The sequence below is a fragment of the Gastrolobium bilobum genome, unplaced genomic scaffold (assembly GCF_033153095.1).
Source record: "Gastrolobium bilobum isolate Gb01-03AN ecotype WA unplaced genomic scaffold, APGP_CSIRO_Gbil_v1 utg500, whole genome shotgun sequence".
Classification (NCBI taxonomy): domain Eukaryota; kingdom Viridiplantae; phylum Streptophyta; class Magnoliopsida; order Fabales; family Fabaceae; genus Gastrolobium; species Gastrolobium bilobum.
The window spans coordinates 781,292-798,465 of NW_026896335.1; the positions used below are offsets into that span (position 1 = coordinate 781,292).

Here is a 17,174-nt window from a genome sequence, read left to right on the forward strand (position 1 = left end):
CTGTTTATGTCTATTTAGACATATATTTATATGGGATGTCTCACAAATGATTCTCGGCGATGAGCAGTTGCATCTTTGCAAACATTAACGACAAGAATAATCACAAATGACCATTTAAACTCATTCAAAGCGACCTTTCACTGGTGCATACACTAGGATACAGTAACCAGACATTTATGGCCTGTTTAATTGTGTTTTATTTTTTTTTCTTAAAATTATTTTGTAGAATAGTTAATGAAATATGTATTTTTTTATTTTAAAATTTAAAAGACCAAACACAAAATAAAAACAACTTAAATATGTTTTCTAAATTTTATTTTAAAAATTAAAAAAATTATAATTTTTAAAATTATTTTTATAAAACAAACTTTATCAAACAGTTTTTTTATTTTTTTAAAATCAAAATATTATTTTCGATAATAAAATTCAAACACGGCCTTAGACTCAACCAAAAGTCAGAGTTGCATAAATGGACGGAAGAGTAGGGTCCAAAAAGGCAGAAAGTGGAGACAAAAGCGATAAATTTTCATTACTCGTGTAATGTATATTATATCCATTTAAATTAATTGAGGGTAATATGAGCACTGAAAATTTATTTTAAAAGTGAACATAGAATTTGAAGAAAAACGAGTAAACTAATTAAAGTGGATAAATTTGGAGCATGTGACCATGTGAGGAACATGGATCACGCTGCTTCTTCAATCTTTCAGTACTAATTTTACCATGGGATTAGAACCGGGTTTGTATTATTATTGGCAGGTGTTACAATAAACTGAAATAACGAGGGTCGTTGTCGAGGCAAACCTGTGCAAACTGACACATGACAATGATTCTTTTAACTTAATTAGTAATTTTGAATTTCAATTATGATTATGCAACTGTGTTTCTTATGGAGAGTTTAGTTGTCGTTATCATCATCCTGATTTTTTTTTTTTTTGGGTAAACATCATCATCCTGATTTGAATTAAACTAATTAATTAATCAATGAGGCGATTAAAAAAAAAAATTGGAGGAAATTAACGTCATTCAGATGAGAGGTTTGTTACATCAAACTATGTAGAGTTCGAAACATAAAGCTCGAAGATTGCTTGCATCTAGACGCATCATAAAGTACCTCAATATTGCTTGCAAAGATCAACTTAAATAACAACTTCAACCTTTTATATATTTGTTTTTTTAAAGAGAAAAACTGACTTGATGTTAATCTCGAGTCTTGAGCATCTATGGAAAAAAATAAATCTTTGGTGTAATAGTTGTATTAAGATTCAATGCAATCGACTAATAAGAACATCATACATTAGTCAATACACATCAGAGAAAAAAAAAGAATATCAACTGATATATGATACTCTCGTTAATCGGTTGCATCACAAAGAGAGACAAATTGATAGATAATTCTAAATAAAGGACAAAATTGTTATTAAATAATTAATGAGAAACAAAAGGGTGAAATAGCTGTGCATGTACCCGTAAAGTTCGATGTTTGTACATCACAAATTTGACTCTCCTATGTATACTCAACTAAAATGAATGACAATTAGTGGCACCGGCAGGTAATGAAGTGTTTGATCCCCCAAATCACGCATTTACTTGGCCTAACTCCAAGCATATTCTCGGACTTCTCTTCAAATATTCCTTCACTCTTGGCCAATGAAAATTGAATTTTGACTAAACGGGTAATGTATTTAGTTCTCGGAAAATTCAATTTTTTTTCATACAAGAATAAAAGGCATTGACTATTTGGGCAGGAAATTTACTGTGAAACTTCAATGTGATGATGAAAACAATTGCTTATTTTATTAGACTAACTATTTAAATCTAGGAATGGGAATTAAATTCAGATTATGTTTTTATTAAAAAGAGTTGTTAGCACGAAGATGAGGTAAAGATTATCTAGCAAATAATATATTCATTTTGGAAGATGGCAATTGCCAAACCAAAAATGAAATGAACTCCTTAATTAAAAGAGTTCGGTGTTTGTCATTTTAAATGACATAAATTATGTTATTCTAAGAGAGATAGACACAAAAAATAAAAATCATGGGAGAGAGAAAATGGGTAATTTTTTTTTAATTTAAATTTAAATAAAAAAATTCTTGTATTTATCTATTTCTTTAAATGTTATTTAAAATTACAAACATAATTAAAAATGGGAAAAGGGTAAAATAGAGAAAGCAGTTTTTCCAAAACAATGTTATAAATACATGTCACTATCTTCACAACACAATGACAGACACTCTTAATCTGTCTCTGCAACCTGAATTTCCCACACAAAATTCATTCATTGATATATTTATTATACAAATCTCAGACATTTTTTCATATACACTCAACTCAACATATGAACCTGTAGAGGAAGGGAGGCGTAACAGAAGAATCTGTCTCTACTCTCTACTCAGTTTGCGTGATTTTGCAAATCTCATTTCCACTTAGTCGGGGATTTCAAAGGTAAGTTGAAACAAAAGGTGGAAAAACAAACAAACAAACAAATTGATTTTTGAATTAGGGTTTCTTGGAGGTGCGGGCGGGCATGAGGTTGAACGGAGAAATATCGCACGTAGAAGGAGATGAAGAAGAAGAGAAAGTGGTTGTCGGGTACGCCTTAACGTCCAAGAAGAAGAAGAGCTTTCTACAGCCAAAGTTTATTAGCCTTGCCAGGTACCTCACTCATCATTCTTGTGTCAGTGCGTCTGCATGCATATTCATAGTTCATGTACCTCTGATTCTGAATCCCTTGTTTCAAATTCTCAGTAACGGCTTTGATCATTGCTTTTTTTAATTTATTTATTTATATTTATGGTTTCCTCTGCCTTTACACATTAGTCCCTTTTTCCAATCAGTATAGTTAGTATCACTTTCATGAGTCGAACCCCGAAGCTGTTTTTATGTCCTGAATCTATACTATTGATTTACTTCTTCATAATATATCTGATTTAAATGAGAATATTCCGCCATATATGCCCTTCCTTTCCTTTGGATTTGTCCACCTTGAGAATTCAATGTCAAATCTTACTAATTTTTTTTCTTTATCCTCTATTTAAATTATTTCCCATCCTAGCTTATCCGGAATGTCAAATTACATTCATGTCCACAAATTTTGTATTCTGTTCTATTCGCACCTGCCAACTCGTGATCATAACTACTGGAAACAGTTGCTTCTTTTATATTCTGTCCCTATTTCAAGCGATCGGTGTTTCTCCCCCTTTTTTTTTTCTTTTTCTTTTTTTAAGGACATAAAATTGTGTTATTTTAGTCAAAATTACTCTATTTTATAATAAGAGAAACATAAATATAATGGGGGAGAAAGTTGGATTTTTTTAATTTAAATATTAAATAAAAAAATATTACATTTAACTAAAATGATTGTACTCTAAAAGGATAAATATTTTTTCCAGATTTTAATTTAGTCCCTAGTGCAATTGCTTTGAATTTAATCCTCGCCAATAGTTGCTTTTACATTATTGTTTATTGGTGTAATAACACAATGAAGAGTAGGGACTAAATTAAAAATGGTAGGGACTAGATATTATATTTTTTTATCTCGATGCATGTCATTTATTTTCTATTTGGTCCCTGTACTTCACATTAACTCCATGTCAATCTCATGGTGTTTTAAAAGCAACAGACAGTGGGAACGATATTGAAAATGATTATACCTATAGAGACTAAATTGAATTTTTTTTATAAGGAACAAATTAAAAATGAGTGTTATGTATAGGTACGAAAAATACACACACACACACACACGTGTGTGTGTGTCTATATATATATATATATATATATATATATATATATATATATATATATATATATATAGTTTTAAATTTATACTTACTCTCAAATATATTTGCCTGGCAGTTTGTATTAAAAAAATCTATTGATGAACTATGTAATGTCGTTACTATTTTGACATCCTCAATACTGATCCTTAAAGATTGCTATGTATAATGTAGGAATAAGGGGATATTCTTTGTTGCCATTGATCTAAACAAGTCCCTGTTAGAACAAGGTCCTTTTGATGTTGTCTTGCATAAGGTTTGTGAGATTTCTTTCAAAAAAATTCTCTGTTATTGACGTGTAAAAGCCTTCATGTGTAAGTGCTACTTTTTTTCCCCACTTTTGATTTTGTGTTTTCTTTATCATAATCTGACAGTCTATTTTTTATTTCCAGTTGTCAGGAAAAGAGTGGTGTGATATTATTGAGGTTTGTGAACTCCAAATACTTCTACCCGCCACTTTCACATTGTACTAGCAATCCTGTGTTGCTGTGATCTTTTGATGCACTCATTCATGGCATTGCATGGAATCATTAGCATCTATTAATGCTGGGAATTAAGTATGAGATGGTGGTGATTGTCTGGACAACCTAATATTCTAAAAACTTATTATTGTCTGACATAATTTGCAGAGTTCTTGCTCTCCTCATCATGAATCATGATCAGATAGTTGAAATCAGTCCCTCAAGTATTCAAACAAGTGAGGATTTACTTGTATGATTAATCTAAATAATGTGATTAGGCATTGGTGGACTTTGTTGCCAACAGAAAAATAATCATGTTTCCTAGAGCGTACACATTCTTAATCTCATTGGGAAAGAAGTAGCAATTTTCTTTTAACATTTGATCTGCTTTCTCTTTTTAACAATTAAAATGTTGTACTTCTATTACTTGGCATTTTTGTTTCTATATATTAATGATATTGTTTTTATTATATTAGAATTGGGAAACATAATGTCCTTTAAAGGGATGAAATGTTATGTCAACTGTTTGTTTGGGTGTTTCATTTTGGTCTCCCTCTACTCATACTGTCCTATATCCTTCATCTGAAGGGATGCCCTGAATCTTGGCAATGGCAAACTTGGCAAGTTGTCTATGTATTCAAAACAGAGAATTTTTTCTTTGATACAAATTTTTGCCATATTTATTGATATATATTATGGAAGGAATATTATTCTTTTGTAAATTATTATCCTGTCAAAGTATTCCTTCCTTCTTTGTAGCTCATGAATGGTAAAGTCAAGATCAAATTTCTTAAATTACAAGGGTGGCCAAGATTATAGTTTGGAATCCAATAATGCTACATACCAAAATCAATTGTCTCTGGTAATTTTATAGTATCTAACATTCCTGGTAGATATGACAGATATAATGGTATCTAGAAGGGACCAAAGATGAAAGCTTCTGAGTTCTGACAAATTGTTTGTAACTCATTATGTGTGCAAGAAGTCTCTGGTTAACTTGTTCACAAATATGACTTATATAGAAGTTGCCTATTTTTGTCTCATGTGTGCGAAAAAGGTTTGCTTGTTAGTTTTTTGAGATGATGAATTACTACTTTGCCATACTGGTCTTAGTGTTAAACCTTTTCTGGTATATATGTTCATGGCTGGCTGAAAATATAATTGGTTATTATGGCATGCTTTCTAAGTAATCTGTAAAATTTGTATTCCAATCTGGCTGATTTTACCTATATATTGTCTTTTTATTTTTGAAGGATTACATGCAAAAGCATCCAGAAGTAGCCATTGTTGACCCTCCAGATGCAATTCAACATTTACACAATCGCCAATCCATGCTACGAGATGTGGCAGATCTAAACTTATCTGACTGCCATGGTAACTTGTTTACTACAATTTACTAAAATAGATTATTAAAGTTAAAACATTTGATCTGAAAGTTTTGGGATTGATTACATGAATCTTAAATATTAGAATCATGCATTATGTCCAATATTGGGTACATAAGAAAATTTTGTTATATTATTGGAATATAAAAAAAGTAGTTTGCTTTCTATTTTTCAAGTTGGAACTTGTAAAAATCCAATTCAATCCAAAAGCTTAAGTCGTTGGACAACAAGGATTGAACTCTGGACCACTTGGTCAAAAAGGCTCTGATATTATGTCATGCAATCAATTTAACTCAAAAGGTTTGTTGTAGGTGAAGGCAGATGAATGATTTTATATTTTATATTATATTATATTATATTTCTAAAAGAACTATTTCATATGGGGTAAACTAGGTTCTGTCATTGCTCATTGGTGTTTGCATTTTTTACAAACTTTTGATTTTAAGGCAAGGTTGGAGTTCCACGACAATTGGTTATCGCAAAAAACCCATCTACTATCCCTTACGAAGTCACTAAGGCTGGGATGAAGTTGCCATTAGGTATTTATCTTTATTTGGTTTTCTTTTTGAGGTCTTTAGTTTTGTTTATATTCTTTGCAATTTTATCTCTTAGAATAGGATGAGTTGTACATATTCTAGAACATTTCTTTTCTTGCTGAGTTGTCCAACTACAACTCTATATATGTACTGTACAGTGCCTCTTTTTTATTAGGTTAGATATATAATATTTCAGCTTTCTCTCTCTTCTCTTCTCCTCTTTTCTTCGTTTCTCTTTGATGGTATCAGAGCTCTCTTTGAGGGCCAATCTGTGCTTGTTGCCCATCATATAATAGTAAAACTCACAGAGAGTAACTTCCTTGTCTGGAAGCAGCTGGTTGAACCAGTGATAAAGTCTCACCAGCTTCAACGTTATCTAATCAACCCACAAATTCCTCATAGATACCTTACTGAGGAAGATCGTGCTGCAGATCAAGTTAATCCAGCATATACAGCGTGGGAAACTCAAGGCCAGACCCTTCTCTCATGGCTTATGACCACTCTATCAGAATCTATCTTGAATAAAATGTTGGGTCTTGTTCATTCATGGAAAGTATGGGAGAAAATACACAAATACTTTAATGGGCTTCTGAAATCAAAGGCCAGACAACTGCGCGCAGAGTTACGAAGCATCAAAAAGGGAGGAAGAAATATTTCAGAGTATCTTGCTCGAATTAAAACACTCACAGACGGACTCATGGCCATTGGATCTCTAATATTTGATGAAGAACAAGTTGAGCTTATACTTGAAGGACTTCCTCAAGAGTATGACCCTTTTATTACCACTATCCATGCCCGTGAAAGCCCACTTTCTGTTGATGACCTTGAAATTGAGTTGCTGTCTCAAGAGTCTAGGTTCCTTAGACATCAAGAGTCCTTGCTTAGTGATTCAATATCTGTTAATGCAACTCATTACCCAAATATACACCCTACTACATTTGTTCCTTCTAAACCATCTAACACAGCCCCAAACCAGTCTCTGTTTGTTCGTTTTTTAGTCTTCAGAACAGGGCACAGCCTAAACCAGTCTCTGTTTGCCCCTGCTTTTCAGTCTTCAAAACAGAGCATGCAGCAACGCCTCCCAATATTTAGGGGGGCATCTGATTTAGCTGGACAAGGTAGAGGCCGCTCTAATGGAAGGGGAAATAGAGGTAGAGGACGTGGAAGAGGTAATTTGCAATGCCAACTGTGTTATAAAATTGGACATGAGGTTCACTCATGCTGGCATCGTTTTGACCCCACTTTTGTACCTACACAGCCGCCATCTACTTTTGTACCTACACAGCTACCACCTTCTAATTCTCAATATTTAACCTCACAAACACCACCCTTTTCACCACATCAAAGCATCTTGCCTCCTCAACTATATCAGCCATTTTTCACCAAAACATCTCAAGCACAACAAGGTGTTAATCAGTCCCAAATTCCATCTTTCTCTGGCATAAACACATTCCAAAACACCCTCCAACAATCACAACAACAGGGCATTCAACAAAATCAGCCTTAACCCATGCTTTATTGACCACTCAAACCTTTCCATATAACCAGCAAGGCCTTCTTCCTACTCCTCGATCATCTCAGCAAGGTTTGGAGTGGTTTCCAGATTCTGGGGCGTTCTATCATGTCACCTCAGACCCACAACATGCTCTTCAAAATATACAGCTGAATGGAGCTGATCAAGTCATGCTAGGAAATGGTCAAGGTTTGGCTATAACAGCAGTAGGCTCTTCACAATTTTCATCTCCTTTAAAACCACACACTACTCTATTTCTCAATAATCTTCTTTTGGTTCCATCTATAACAAAGAATCTGGTCAGTGTGAGTCAATTTGCCAAAGATAATTTTGTTTATTTTGAATTTTATCCTCACTCTTGCTTTCTGAAATCACTGGATTCTCACCAAATTCTTCTTGAAGGTGTTCTTGGTAGTGATGGATTATATCGGTTCAAAGATATTTCTCTTCATCCATCATCATCGTGTGCTCCATCTTGTTTCTCTACTGCTCTTTCAGCAACTCTCTCTGATTCAAGTGACTCATTGTCATCCTCAGCTTATTTCACAAATGGTGTTCAAGATATAGACACATCTTATGCCCTTTGGCACTATAGACTAGGTCATCCTCATCATGAGGCTATAAAAATTGTCCTGAAATCTTGTAACATTCAGTTTAGTAATAAAAGTTCTTTTAATTTCAGTCCAGCATGCTATATGGGCAAGTCCCATAGACTACCTTCTTCTCCCTCAACTACTATTTATGCTGAACCATTTGACTTGGTGTTTAGTGATCTTTGGGGTTCTGCTCCTATGTTGTCCACCGTGGGATATTACATATCCTTTGTAGATGCTCACACACGCTTTACATGGATTTTTCTTATCAAACAAAAATGTGAAGCAATAGATGTGTTCAAACAATTTCATTCATTAATTCAAATCCAATTTAAAGCTTCCATTAAAGCTGTCCAAACAGATTTGGGGAGGGGGGCGGGGGGGGGGGGGGTTGAATTTAGACCTTTCACAAAGTATCTTGCCACTCTTTGTATCATTCACAGACTTATTTGTCCCCACACACACTATCAAATTGGTCTTATTGAGCGGAAACATAGACAAATTGTTGATATGGGATTAAAAATATTATCTCATGCTTCTTTGCCTCTAAAGTTTTGGGATCATGCTTTTCTTTCGGCTGTTTATCTCATTAATAGACTACCCACTACAGCCTTGAACTTTGAAGTTCCGTTTACTAAGTTATACAAAACAATTCCTGATTACACCTTTCTCAAGGTATTTGGCTGTGCTTGTTATCCTCACATGAAACCTTATAATCAGCATAAACTCCAATTCAGATCTCAAAACATTTCTCCTAATCTTACCTCATCCTTTGATAACATTAATTCTTTACCTGTTACCATGGTTCCATCTCCTATTTCTTCTTCACCATCTACTCCAGAATCACTTTCTTCTCCTTCTTCTCCAACATCATCCTCTCCATCAGAGTACTTACCTTCATCATCTCTTGGCACTCCTTCACCAGCCAGATTCATCACAACACGGTCTAAAACAGCAGCTCAACCCTCTGTTCTTGTTACTTCTATGGAGCCTACATCTGTTAAACACTTGGCCAATCCTAAGTGGCTTGAGGCTATGCAAGATGAGCCTACTGCCTTACACACCAATGCTACTTGGTCCCTGGTGTCTTTACCCGCTAGCAGAAAAGCAATAGGATGTAAATGGAGTTTTCGTTTTAAAGAAAACCCAGATGGTTCTATAAATAAATACAAGGCTCGTTTAGTAACAAAGGGCTTTCATCAATAGCCTGGATTTGATTATGGTGAAATATTTTCTCCTGTTATAAAACCTATAACTGTCTGTATCATACTAACTCTTGCTCTTTCGTTTGGCTGGACTCTTAGGCAACTTGATGTAAATAATGCATTTCTCAATGGTGTTTTAGAGGAAAAGATGTATATGCAACAACCACCTGGCTTTGACTCACATGACAAGACTTTTGTTTGTAGACTTCACAAAGCTCTATATGGCCTTAAACAAGCACCACGGGCCTGGTTTGACAAACTTAAGGAGACTCTCTTCCAATTGGGGTTCAAGACCATCCGGTGTGATCCTTCTCTATTTATTCTTTGCACCACATCTCACTGCATTTATATTCTGGTTTATGTGGATGATGTCATTGTCACCGGTAATGATGCCAAATTTATTGAACAAATTATTTCCCATCTTCATTCTCGGTTTGTACTTAAGGATCTTGGTGAGCTTAATTATATTCTTGGCATTGAAGTTAAAAGACTTTCTTCAGGTGCTCTTTTTCTTTCGCAATCAAAATATATTAGAGATCTTTTTGTCAAGACTGATATGGCTGATGCAAAAAGGATATCCACTCCCATGATTGGTGCCAGTAAACTGTCTTGATATGGTGCTAATTACCATCCAGATTCTTATCAATATAGGTCTGTTGTTGGTGCTTTGCAATATGCAATTTTTACAAGACCAGAAATTAGCTTTGCTGTAAATAAAGCTTACAGCATTGGAAGCTTGAGGAGCATTGGCAATTCATGAGTCAACCTCTTGAGGAGCATTGGAAGCTTGTTAAAAGAATTCTTAGATAACTCAATGGAACCATTTCTTTTGGTCTTCTCCTTCATTCTGCTGATCCAGCCATTGCCATGCCTCTTAATTGCATTCTGTGATGCAGATTGGGGAAGCGATCCAGATGATCGCAGATCAACTTCCGGTGCTTGTATTTTTCTGGGTCCTAATTTGATTTCTTGGTGGTCAAAGAAACAAACTCTTGTAACTCGTTCAAGTACCGAAGCAGAATATAGAAGTCTTGCCTTAACAGCCGCTGAATTAATTTGGATTCAATCATTGTTGTGTGAACTACAAGTCCCTACTCAAGTGCCTCTTGTTTTATGTGATAATCTAAGTACAGTTGCACTTTCTCATAACCCTATTCTACATGCCAGAACTAAACATATGGAATTAGATATTTAGATATTTTCTTCCTCCGTGAAAAGGTCCTTGCTAAACAACTTCAAGTATCTCATGTTCCAGCCTATGCTGACTCCTTCACCAAGCCTCTCTCTACTGCCCGCTTTACTGATATTAGAACCAAACTCATGGTTCTGGATATACACAGCTCTCTCCACGCCCATGAGTTTATGGGGGCATATTAGGGATATTATTGTAATTATATTCTTTGCAATTTTATATGTTAGAATAGGATGAGTTGTACATATTCTAGAACATTTCTTTTCTTGCTGAGTTGTCCAACTACAGCTCTATATATGTACTGTACAGTGCCTCTTTTTTATTAGGTTAGAAATATAATATTTCAGCTTTCTCTCTCTTCTCTTCTCCTCTTTTCTTCGTTTCTCTTTGAGGTTAGTACAAATCATTTTAGCCATGTTTGTTTGGCTTGCATTTAGCCAACCTTTGAATTGCTGTGGTCTTGGATGTCGTTGCTTGATAAGCTTTATAAATTTGAATGGCCTCAAAGAACATGGTTTGTATCTATTGGATAATACGTTTTGAAGATGCTATGTTTTATTAGCTGAAGATGATATGCAGTTAGTTGTCTTATGGATTTTCATGGCTGTTCCGATTATCCTGATTGATTGTTTCAGATATTCTGTCATCTTTCTTGTTTTGTGTACTGATGTGTATCTTTAAATATTCACATTCATTTTGTCATTTTTAGTTGCAAAACCGTTAATTGTGGATGGAAGTGCAAAGTCACATGAACTGTTTCTTGCTTATGATGAGTTCTCTCTTTCAGAGCTTGAGCCTCCACTTGTTCTACAAGAGTTTGTAAATCATGGTTTGTGAACTGATCCACAGACCTTATTCTTTTTATGTTCAATTCACTTTGTTTTCTAAATCTCTCTCTCTCTCTCTCTGTTTATTTTTGGTGGGGGTGGTTGTTGTTGTTACATTGCAGGTGGTCTTGTCTTTAAGATTTATATTGTTGGGGAAACAATAAAGGTTGTGAGACGTTTCTCTCTACCTAACATCAGTAAACATGAACTATCGAAAGTTGATGGTTTATTCCGATTTCCAAGAGTTTCATGTGCGGCAGCTTCTGCAGATGATGCTGATCTGGATCCTAACATTGCAGGTGAGACTCACCTTCTCTATTCTCTCTCTCTCTCTTAAATAAAAGTGGAAAATAACAATTACCTTTTTTTACATAAAAGAAATATCTTCAAAAACCATATTATTTGCATAATTTTATGCTAATGTCAAAGTTTTGCTTCGTTATGAACTAATGTTTTATATTTTATGTCCCAAATGATATGGATGGTCTTTTAAAGCCTTCTAAAGAGGCACAGCATGGTTGAGATAAATTGTTTTGTTAGAGCAAATCCCATTGTGCAGCAACTACTCTCCTTCCTCCTGTGTCTTTCACGAGGCCTTTATGTAGTTAGGAGACTCTGGGTTGACACATCATATTATTATAACTAGCGGCTTCTTTCAATTTAATGTGACATTGTTGTTGCAGAACATCCGCCAAGACCTTTATTGGAGAGGCTTGCAAGGGAGCTCCGTCGCAGATTGGTATTTTCTATTATTATTTTACTTCTTTCTATAATTACTTTTCATATCTTTACAGTATACTAAGACTAGACTGCATCACCGTCTCTAGGGACTCCGCTTGTTCAACATAGATATGATCCGGGAACATGGGACCAAGGATGTGTTTTATGTCATTGATATCAATTACTTTCCTGGCAAGTATAACTCAATTCCGTTTAAGCAAGTTCCACATTTTATGATTGTGTCAGTGCATAAATTGTGTTGAGTGCTGGATTCTTTGTACTCTCTATTTCCAGCTTTGTCTCTGTCCTAGATCTTCCTTATTCCAAGAAGATAATTGAGTCTAATCATGAATGAACTTGCCGTATATTAGCCAGTGATAGGATTATATTAAGAAATGGAATTTATATAAAGAAACTCATTGTATTCACAAAATCTGGTGTTTTAAATTCACTTAATCTCAAGGCATACACATAACGATAAGTAATACCAGAATTCAACTAATTCATAATTGTTTTTTATGAAGCTCTGAATGAATGATATTTGAAATCTCCAAAATTTTCATTCTATGGGTCAAATATGGTTCATCCGCGTTCAGATTTTTGAAATTGATGTTTTGCTTTCATCCACTTTTTGTGTGTAAATCATTTTTCTTTTTGTTTTAGCGTGTCAGTGATTTCTTCTTCCAGTTATGGGCAATGCACGTGTTGCATATGCTGCTAACCTGCTGTACTATACGCATACTGGTTGAACATTATTCTCTTTTACCCTCTGCAGGGTATGGAAAAATGCCAGACTATGAGCACGTATTTATAGATTTCCTACTTAGCCTAGTGCAGAGCAAGTGTAAGAAGAAACATGGTACTTAAACTAAGCGAAGTGAGTAGAACGATCCATGGAATATGCTATCCTTGCGGTTGCGGATGGTTTCTTGAAAATTGGGCAATATTCTCGTTTTAGTTTAGTATTTAATGTCACTGAAGCCTCTTTAAAATGTCCGAAATGGGTTCGGCAAGGCTGTGTAATCTTTCTCTTCTCTCTCTCATTGGGTCAGTCTACTACTTTTCCAAATTGTTTACTTTTATTCCACTGGCCAGTAACAAACTCTCGCAAATGAAGAAAAGATTGTGCTGCAAGTTCTCTAGGGCTGTGATTAGAGATTGTCGTTTTTCCCAATTCTGTGGGTAAAATTATTGGTTGCTAAACTAAAATGTTATATAAAATGCGTAACATGTTCCTTTTATGCTCTTATTGCAAGTATTTAGCAGCCAAATTTAGGCCAAGATCGAATTTTCAAGCCATTCTAGCCGACTTCGTTTTCCATTTATTTGGAATGGCTAGGCAAAAGAAATAGGGAATCATAAATTGAATAGCGCACTTTTCTTTTCATTTATTATAGGGTATTTTGATGATAAATGCTATAGATCCTATGAAAAGTGCATCATAAATTGCGATACACAGTATTTACAAAGACCCGATACACAATATTTTTAGGACTAGAATGTCAGCAGACAAATGACTGTACATATATACATACACAAATTAAATATGTAAGGCGAAGAGAAATAGGAAGGGAAGAGGGAGGGAGGGCGGGCTTAGGCAAAGGGGCCTTCCGAGGAAAGGATCCATGGCGAGTCTTCACTATGTACAAATCATATACAATATTTACTGCTGCCTCGAGATTTACCAGAAAGGGCACCACCTGAGAAACAAAGAAAAGCATAGTAATCAAGAAGCCACAATTCGCTGTACATATGAAAGCTTCATTATCACATCAAATTAAAAAAGTAATCAAAGGTTCTTTTGATCTGATCTAAAAGACAAAAAACAAAGTTGCGAGGAAGGTGGCTAAGCCAATTTATAACAATAAAATTGCAATATGGAGCCAACCTCAAGTATCTAACAATCAGTCAATCACTCGGTCAAACAGGAGGAAACCAATTCCTTGATTTTCTCACAATTGGCCCATACATTGTACTTGTTATTGGGCCAAAAAGGACAGATAATGTTGTCAAGGTTCAAACAATATATATATATATATATATATATATATATATATGGAAAAAAGTGTGTATTATTTTAAAGGATATAAAGTTGTGTCATTTTAAGTGAGAGAAAGATATAGATAAAGGAGGAGAAAGTGGACAAAAAAATATAAAGGTGTGGATCCCATCTCTTTGTGAGAGTGAAAGGATATAAGTTGTGTCATTTAAAAGGACAAACACTTTTCCTTATAAATATATATATGTGGTAAAATCATTTCTGTAACTGCTTTACGTACAGCAACGACAGGTGTATAGTTATGATTTCTCACATTTAATGTTTTCATCCTTTGTATGGTTATGATTCTCCGCATTTAATGTTTTCAAACATATATATGGCAAGTATTTAATTGCTGCACGTAAAGCAGCAGCAGAAATAACCTATATATATTCAAAAGTGAATCAATTAATATAAGGAAATAAATAAACAAAACGACGTAATTTTGGAGTGGTCGGAGATAAACTTATCTCAAGTTGCCGGAATTTTTTTTTTTTTTTTTTCTCTCTCTATTTATATATATGGGAAAAACATTTCTCAAGCTGCTTGAGATAAGTTTATCTCCGGCCACACCAAAACTACGTTGTTTTGATTATTTATTTCCTTATATTTATTGATTCACCTTAGAATGGTTATGATTCCCTTTTTCTCTCTCTTCCTTTATCACCATTGATCCATCTTTGTACGGTTATGATTTAGTAACCGGAGATAAAGTTATCTCCAGCAGCTTGAATAAGCCCTATATATATATATAAAAGTGAAATTCGAAATTTACTCGATGAAAACTACAGGAGTTAAGAGATCATACCCAACGTAATTTTGGCACAAATTTTCATGCGATGTAGCTTGGAAAATTAACTTTTGAACTTGCAATTTCACGGATAAAGCATGATCAACTTCACGAGTGTCTCCTGAAATTAAGCTGCTATGATCGACCGCATGCTGAAGGGAGTTGTTTGATACTGAAGAACAAGTTGAAAAATCTCGTCCTGTAAGCTTATTACTCATGCGAGCCATGACAACCACAGCACGCTCATTCAGAACCTCATTAGCATCACCAAGTTGGTTGACAGCCTATATGCGCAGGTAGATATAATGAGCATCATTAATCAATAGCAAGCAATAAAATAATTCAGTATGAAGGTACCTGAAGAAGTTCCCTTTCACGGGCGCCGCGCTGAGGATGGGGAAGCTCTCTATTTGGGGCAGATTCTTCAGTATTTACAACAGGAGGTACATGATTGCTGGTAAGCATGGACATTTGCGGAACTTCATTGAAGTTAAAAAGACGCCAATTTATGAGAGGATCATGTACAAAGGCCTGAATGCAGAAAGAACAAATAATCAACTTATTTATTAAAATGTATCAAGATTAACATGAGATGGTATAGAGTAACAACTCCCACATAAGTGGCCCAAATTTAACATATGCAGTTAGAGAACGGTTCGTTCAAGAGCAACAACATGAAGATTAAAGCAATAGTAAGAGCTGAATTACTAAACAAATTCTTTTTAACATATCTTTCTTCTTTACTGTTCATCTCGCCCTAATTCTTTTTTCACCTTTATATGTAGTCTTTACTATTATTATTAATAATAATTATCTACTATCTTTGCAAAGGTACAGAAGAGCACAGCAACAGTCGTATATCAACCACCCCACAATCTGCCCCTACTTAACAAGAATCAGTCACCCGAGTTCAAGCCCTAATTAATCACACTTGATTAAGGGCCAACACATAGTTCACTCCAACGCTTTGCTTCATAGTTTTCCATTTTCTAAACAAATATTAATAAATAATTTCAATCAAGTATCTACAACCTGGGACCCACATGAGCAAACCAAAACGTGTAATGCTAGACATCCTAATACTCGTACCAAATGTGGCAGCTGAATCTGCACTACCGAGTAATAAATTAAATTTTATAAATATAAAAATAATACTTAAAAAATCATAAATAATCAAAGATAAGGCCTTTTTGTAGATGATGTTTCTTTTCTTGGCATTAAATTTGATTGACGATATGGCAACAGTGACCTGGATTGCCACATCAATTGGGACAAGAACTTTAGTTCAAGATCTGGAATGCATTTAACATTTACACAAGTTAACAATTAATTTCAAACTTCAATGCAGAATCTGAATTTCTCCCATTACTAAAGAAATGCTTTCATCATTTAGAATTTCACAAATAAAGGGTAACTGGGGGGAGTATCTATACCTCCATCATGGCCATAACACTATCTTTATTTGTTCGCAAAACTTGCATAACATTTTCACAAGTTGAGCGGAAGTTTCCCTCGATACCACTAACTTCCATGGCTTTCACAAGCATTCTTGTCAGGCGAAATGGAACCTGAATTGGAACGTAAAAGATAAGATACAACAAAATATCCAGAACCACTATCGTCCAAAATTAATAATTAGTTCTTGAGCGCACCTTCTCTGGGAACTTCTCACGATTCATTGATGCTTCAAAACAGTCTCCAAAATCTATGTGTAAAATCTTTCCACTGCGGAACATAAAAAATATTACATGCTTCAAATTTTTTAATTAATGTCAATCCAGATAACTTTATTTATTATCACAGGCTACCTAAACCGGTGTAACATGAGATTGCTTGGATGGCGATCACCTAAGCCAAGAAGATAACCAACCTTGCAAAACCCAACCATTATAGTTTAGCTCATATTAAACAACAACAACAACAATAATACTAATATCACAACAACAGAGGGGAAATGTATTTGCAGTCGGCAACTATTCAAGATACTATTGCCAGGACGCAGGAAATCATATGCAAAATGTCATAAAAAGGACAAAAGCTGACACTACAAATTGGAACTTGCAATCTAATTTACATTGCTTTTGGAGGAATGCATAAATTAGATAGACAATCAATAGCCAAGCATGTACAATATT

General features: G+C 34.6%; 2 protein-coding genes across 5 annotated transcripts in view; one reads left to right on the forward strand and one right to left on the reverse strand.

The window, feature by feature from the left end:
- Positions 1-2,247: 2,247 nt before the first annotated feature.
- Positions 2,248-13,369, forward strand: LOC133299073 (inositol-tetrakisphosphate 1-kinase 4-like). 2 transcript variants are annotated; one of them, XM_061498489.1, is made up of 10 exons: positions 2,248-2,658; positions 3,954-4,035; positions 4,172-4,204; positions 5,494-5,614; positions 6,072-6,164; positions 11,374-11,493; positions 11,614-11,790; positions 12,175-12,230; positions 12,319-12,403; positions 12,987-13,369. In XM_061498489.1, the coding sequence occupies exons 1-10, from the start codon at positions 2,531-2,533 to the stop codon at positions 13,076-13,078; spliced, it is 987 nt and encodes a 328-aa protein (XP_061354473.1). In that variant the 5' UTR covers positions 2,248-2,530; the 3' UTR covers positions 13,079-13,369. The 2 variants fall into 2 exon arrangements, with proteins under 2 accessions (XP_061354473.1, XP_061354474.1); XM_061498490.1 differs by lacking the exon at positions 2,248-2,658 and adding an exon at positions 4,409-4,476 and having other exon boundaries at positions 3,952-4,035.
- A 412-nt stretch (positions 13,370-13,781) lies between these two features.
- Positions 13,782-17,174, reverse strand: part of LOC133299072 (serine/threonine-protein kinase TOR) — a 32,968-nt gene continuing 29,575 nt past the window's right edge. For all 3 annotated transcript variants that reach the window (XM_061498487.1, XM_061498486.1, XM_061498488.1), the window contains 6 exons: positions 16,848-16,909; positions 16,692-16,764; positions 16,473-16,607; positions 15,397-15,570; positions 15,058-15,323; positions 13,782-13,911 (listed from right to left, as the gene is read on the reverse strand). In XM_061498487.1, coding sequence (XP_061354471.1) covers positions 13,893-13,911; positions 15,058-15,323; positions 15,397-15,570; positions 16,473-16,607; positions 16,692-16,764; positions 16,848-16,909 — 729 coding nt within the window. In that variant the 3' untranslated portion in view covers positions 13,782-13,892. The remainder of the gene's footprint in view (positions 13,912-15,057; positions 15,324-15,396; positions 15,571-16,472; positions 16,608-16,691; positions 16,765-16,847; positions 16,910-17,174) is intronic.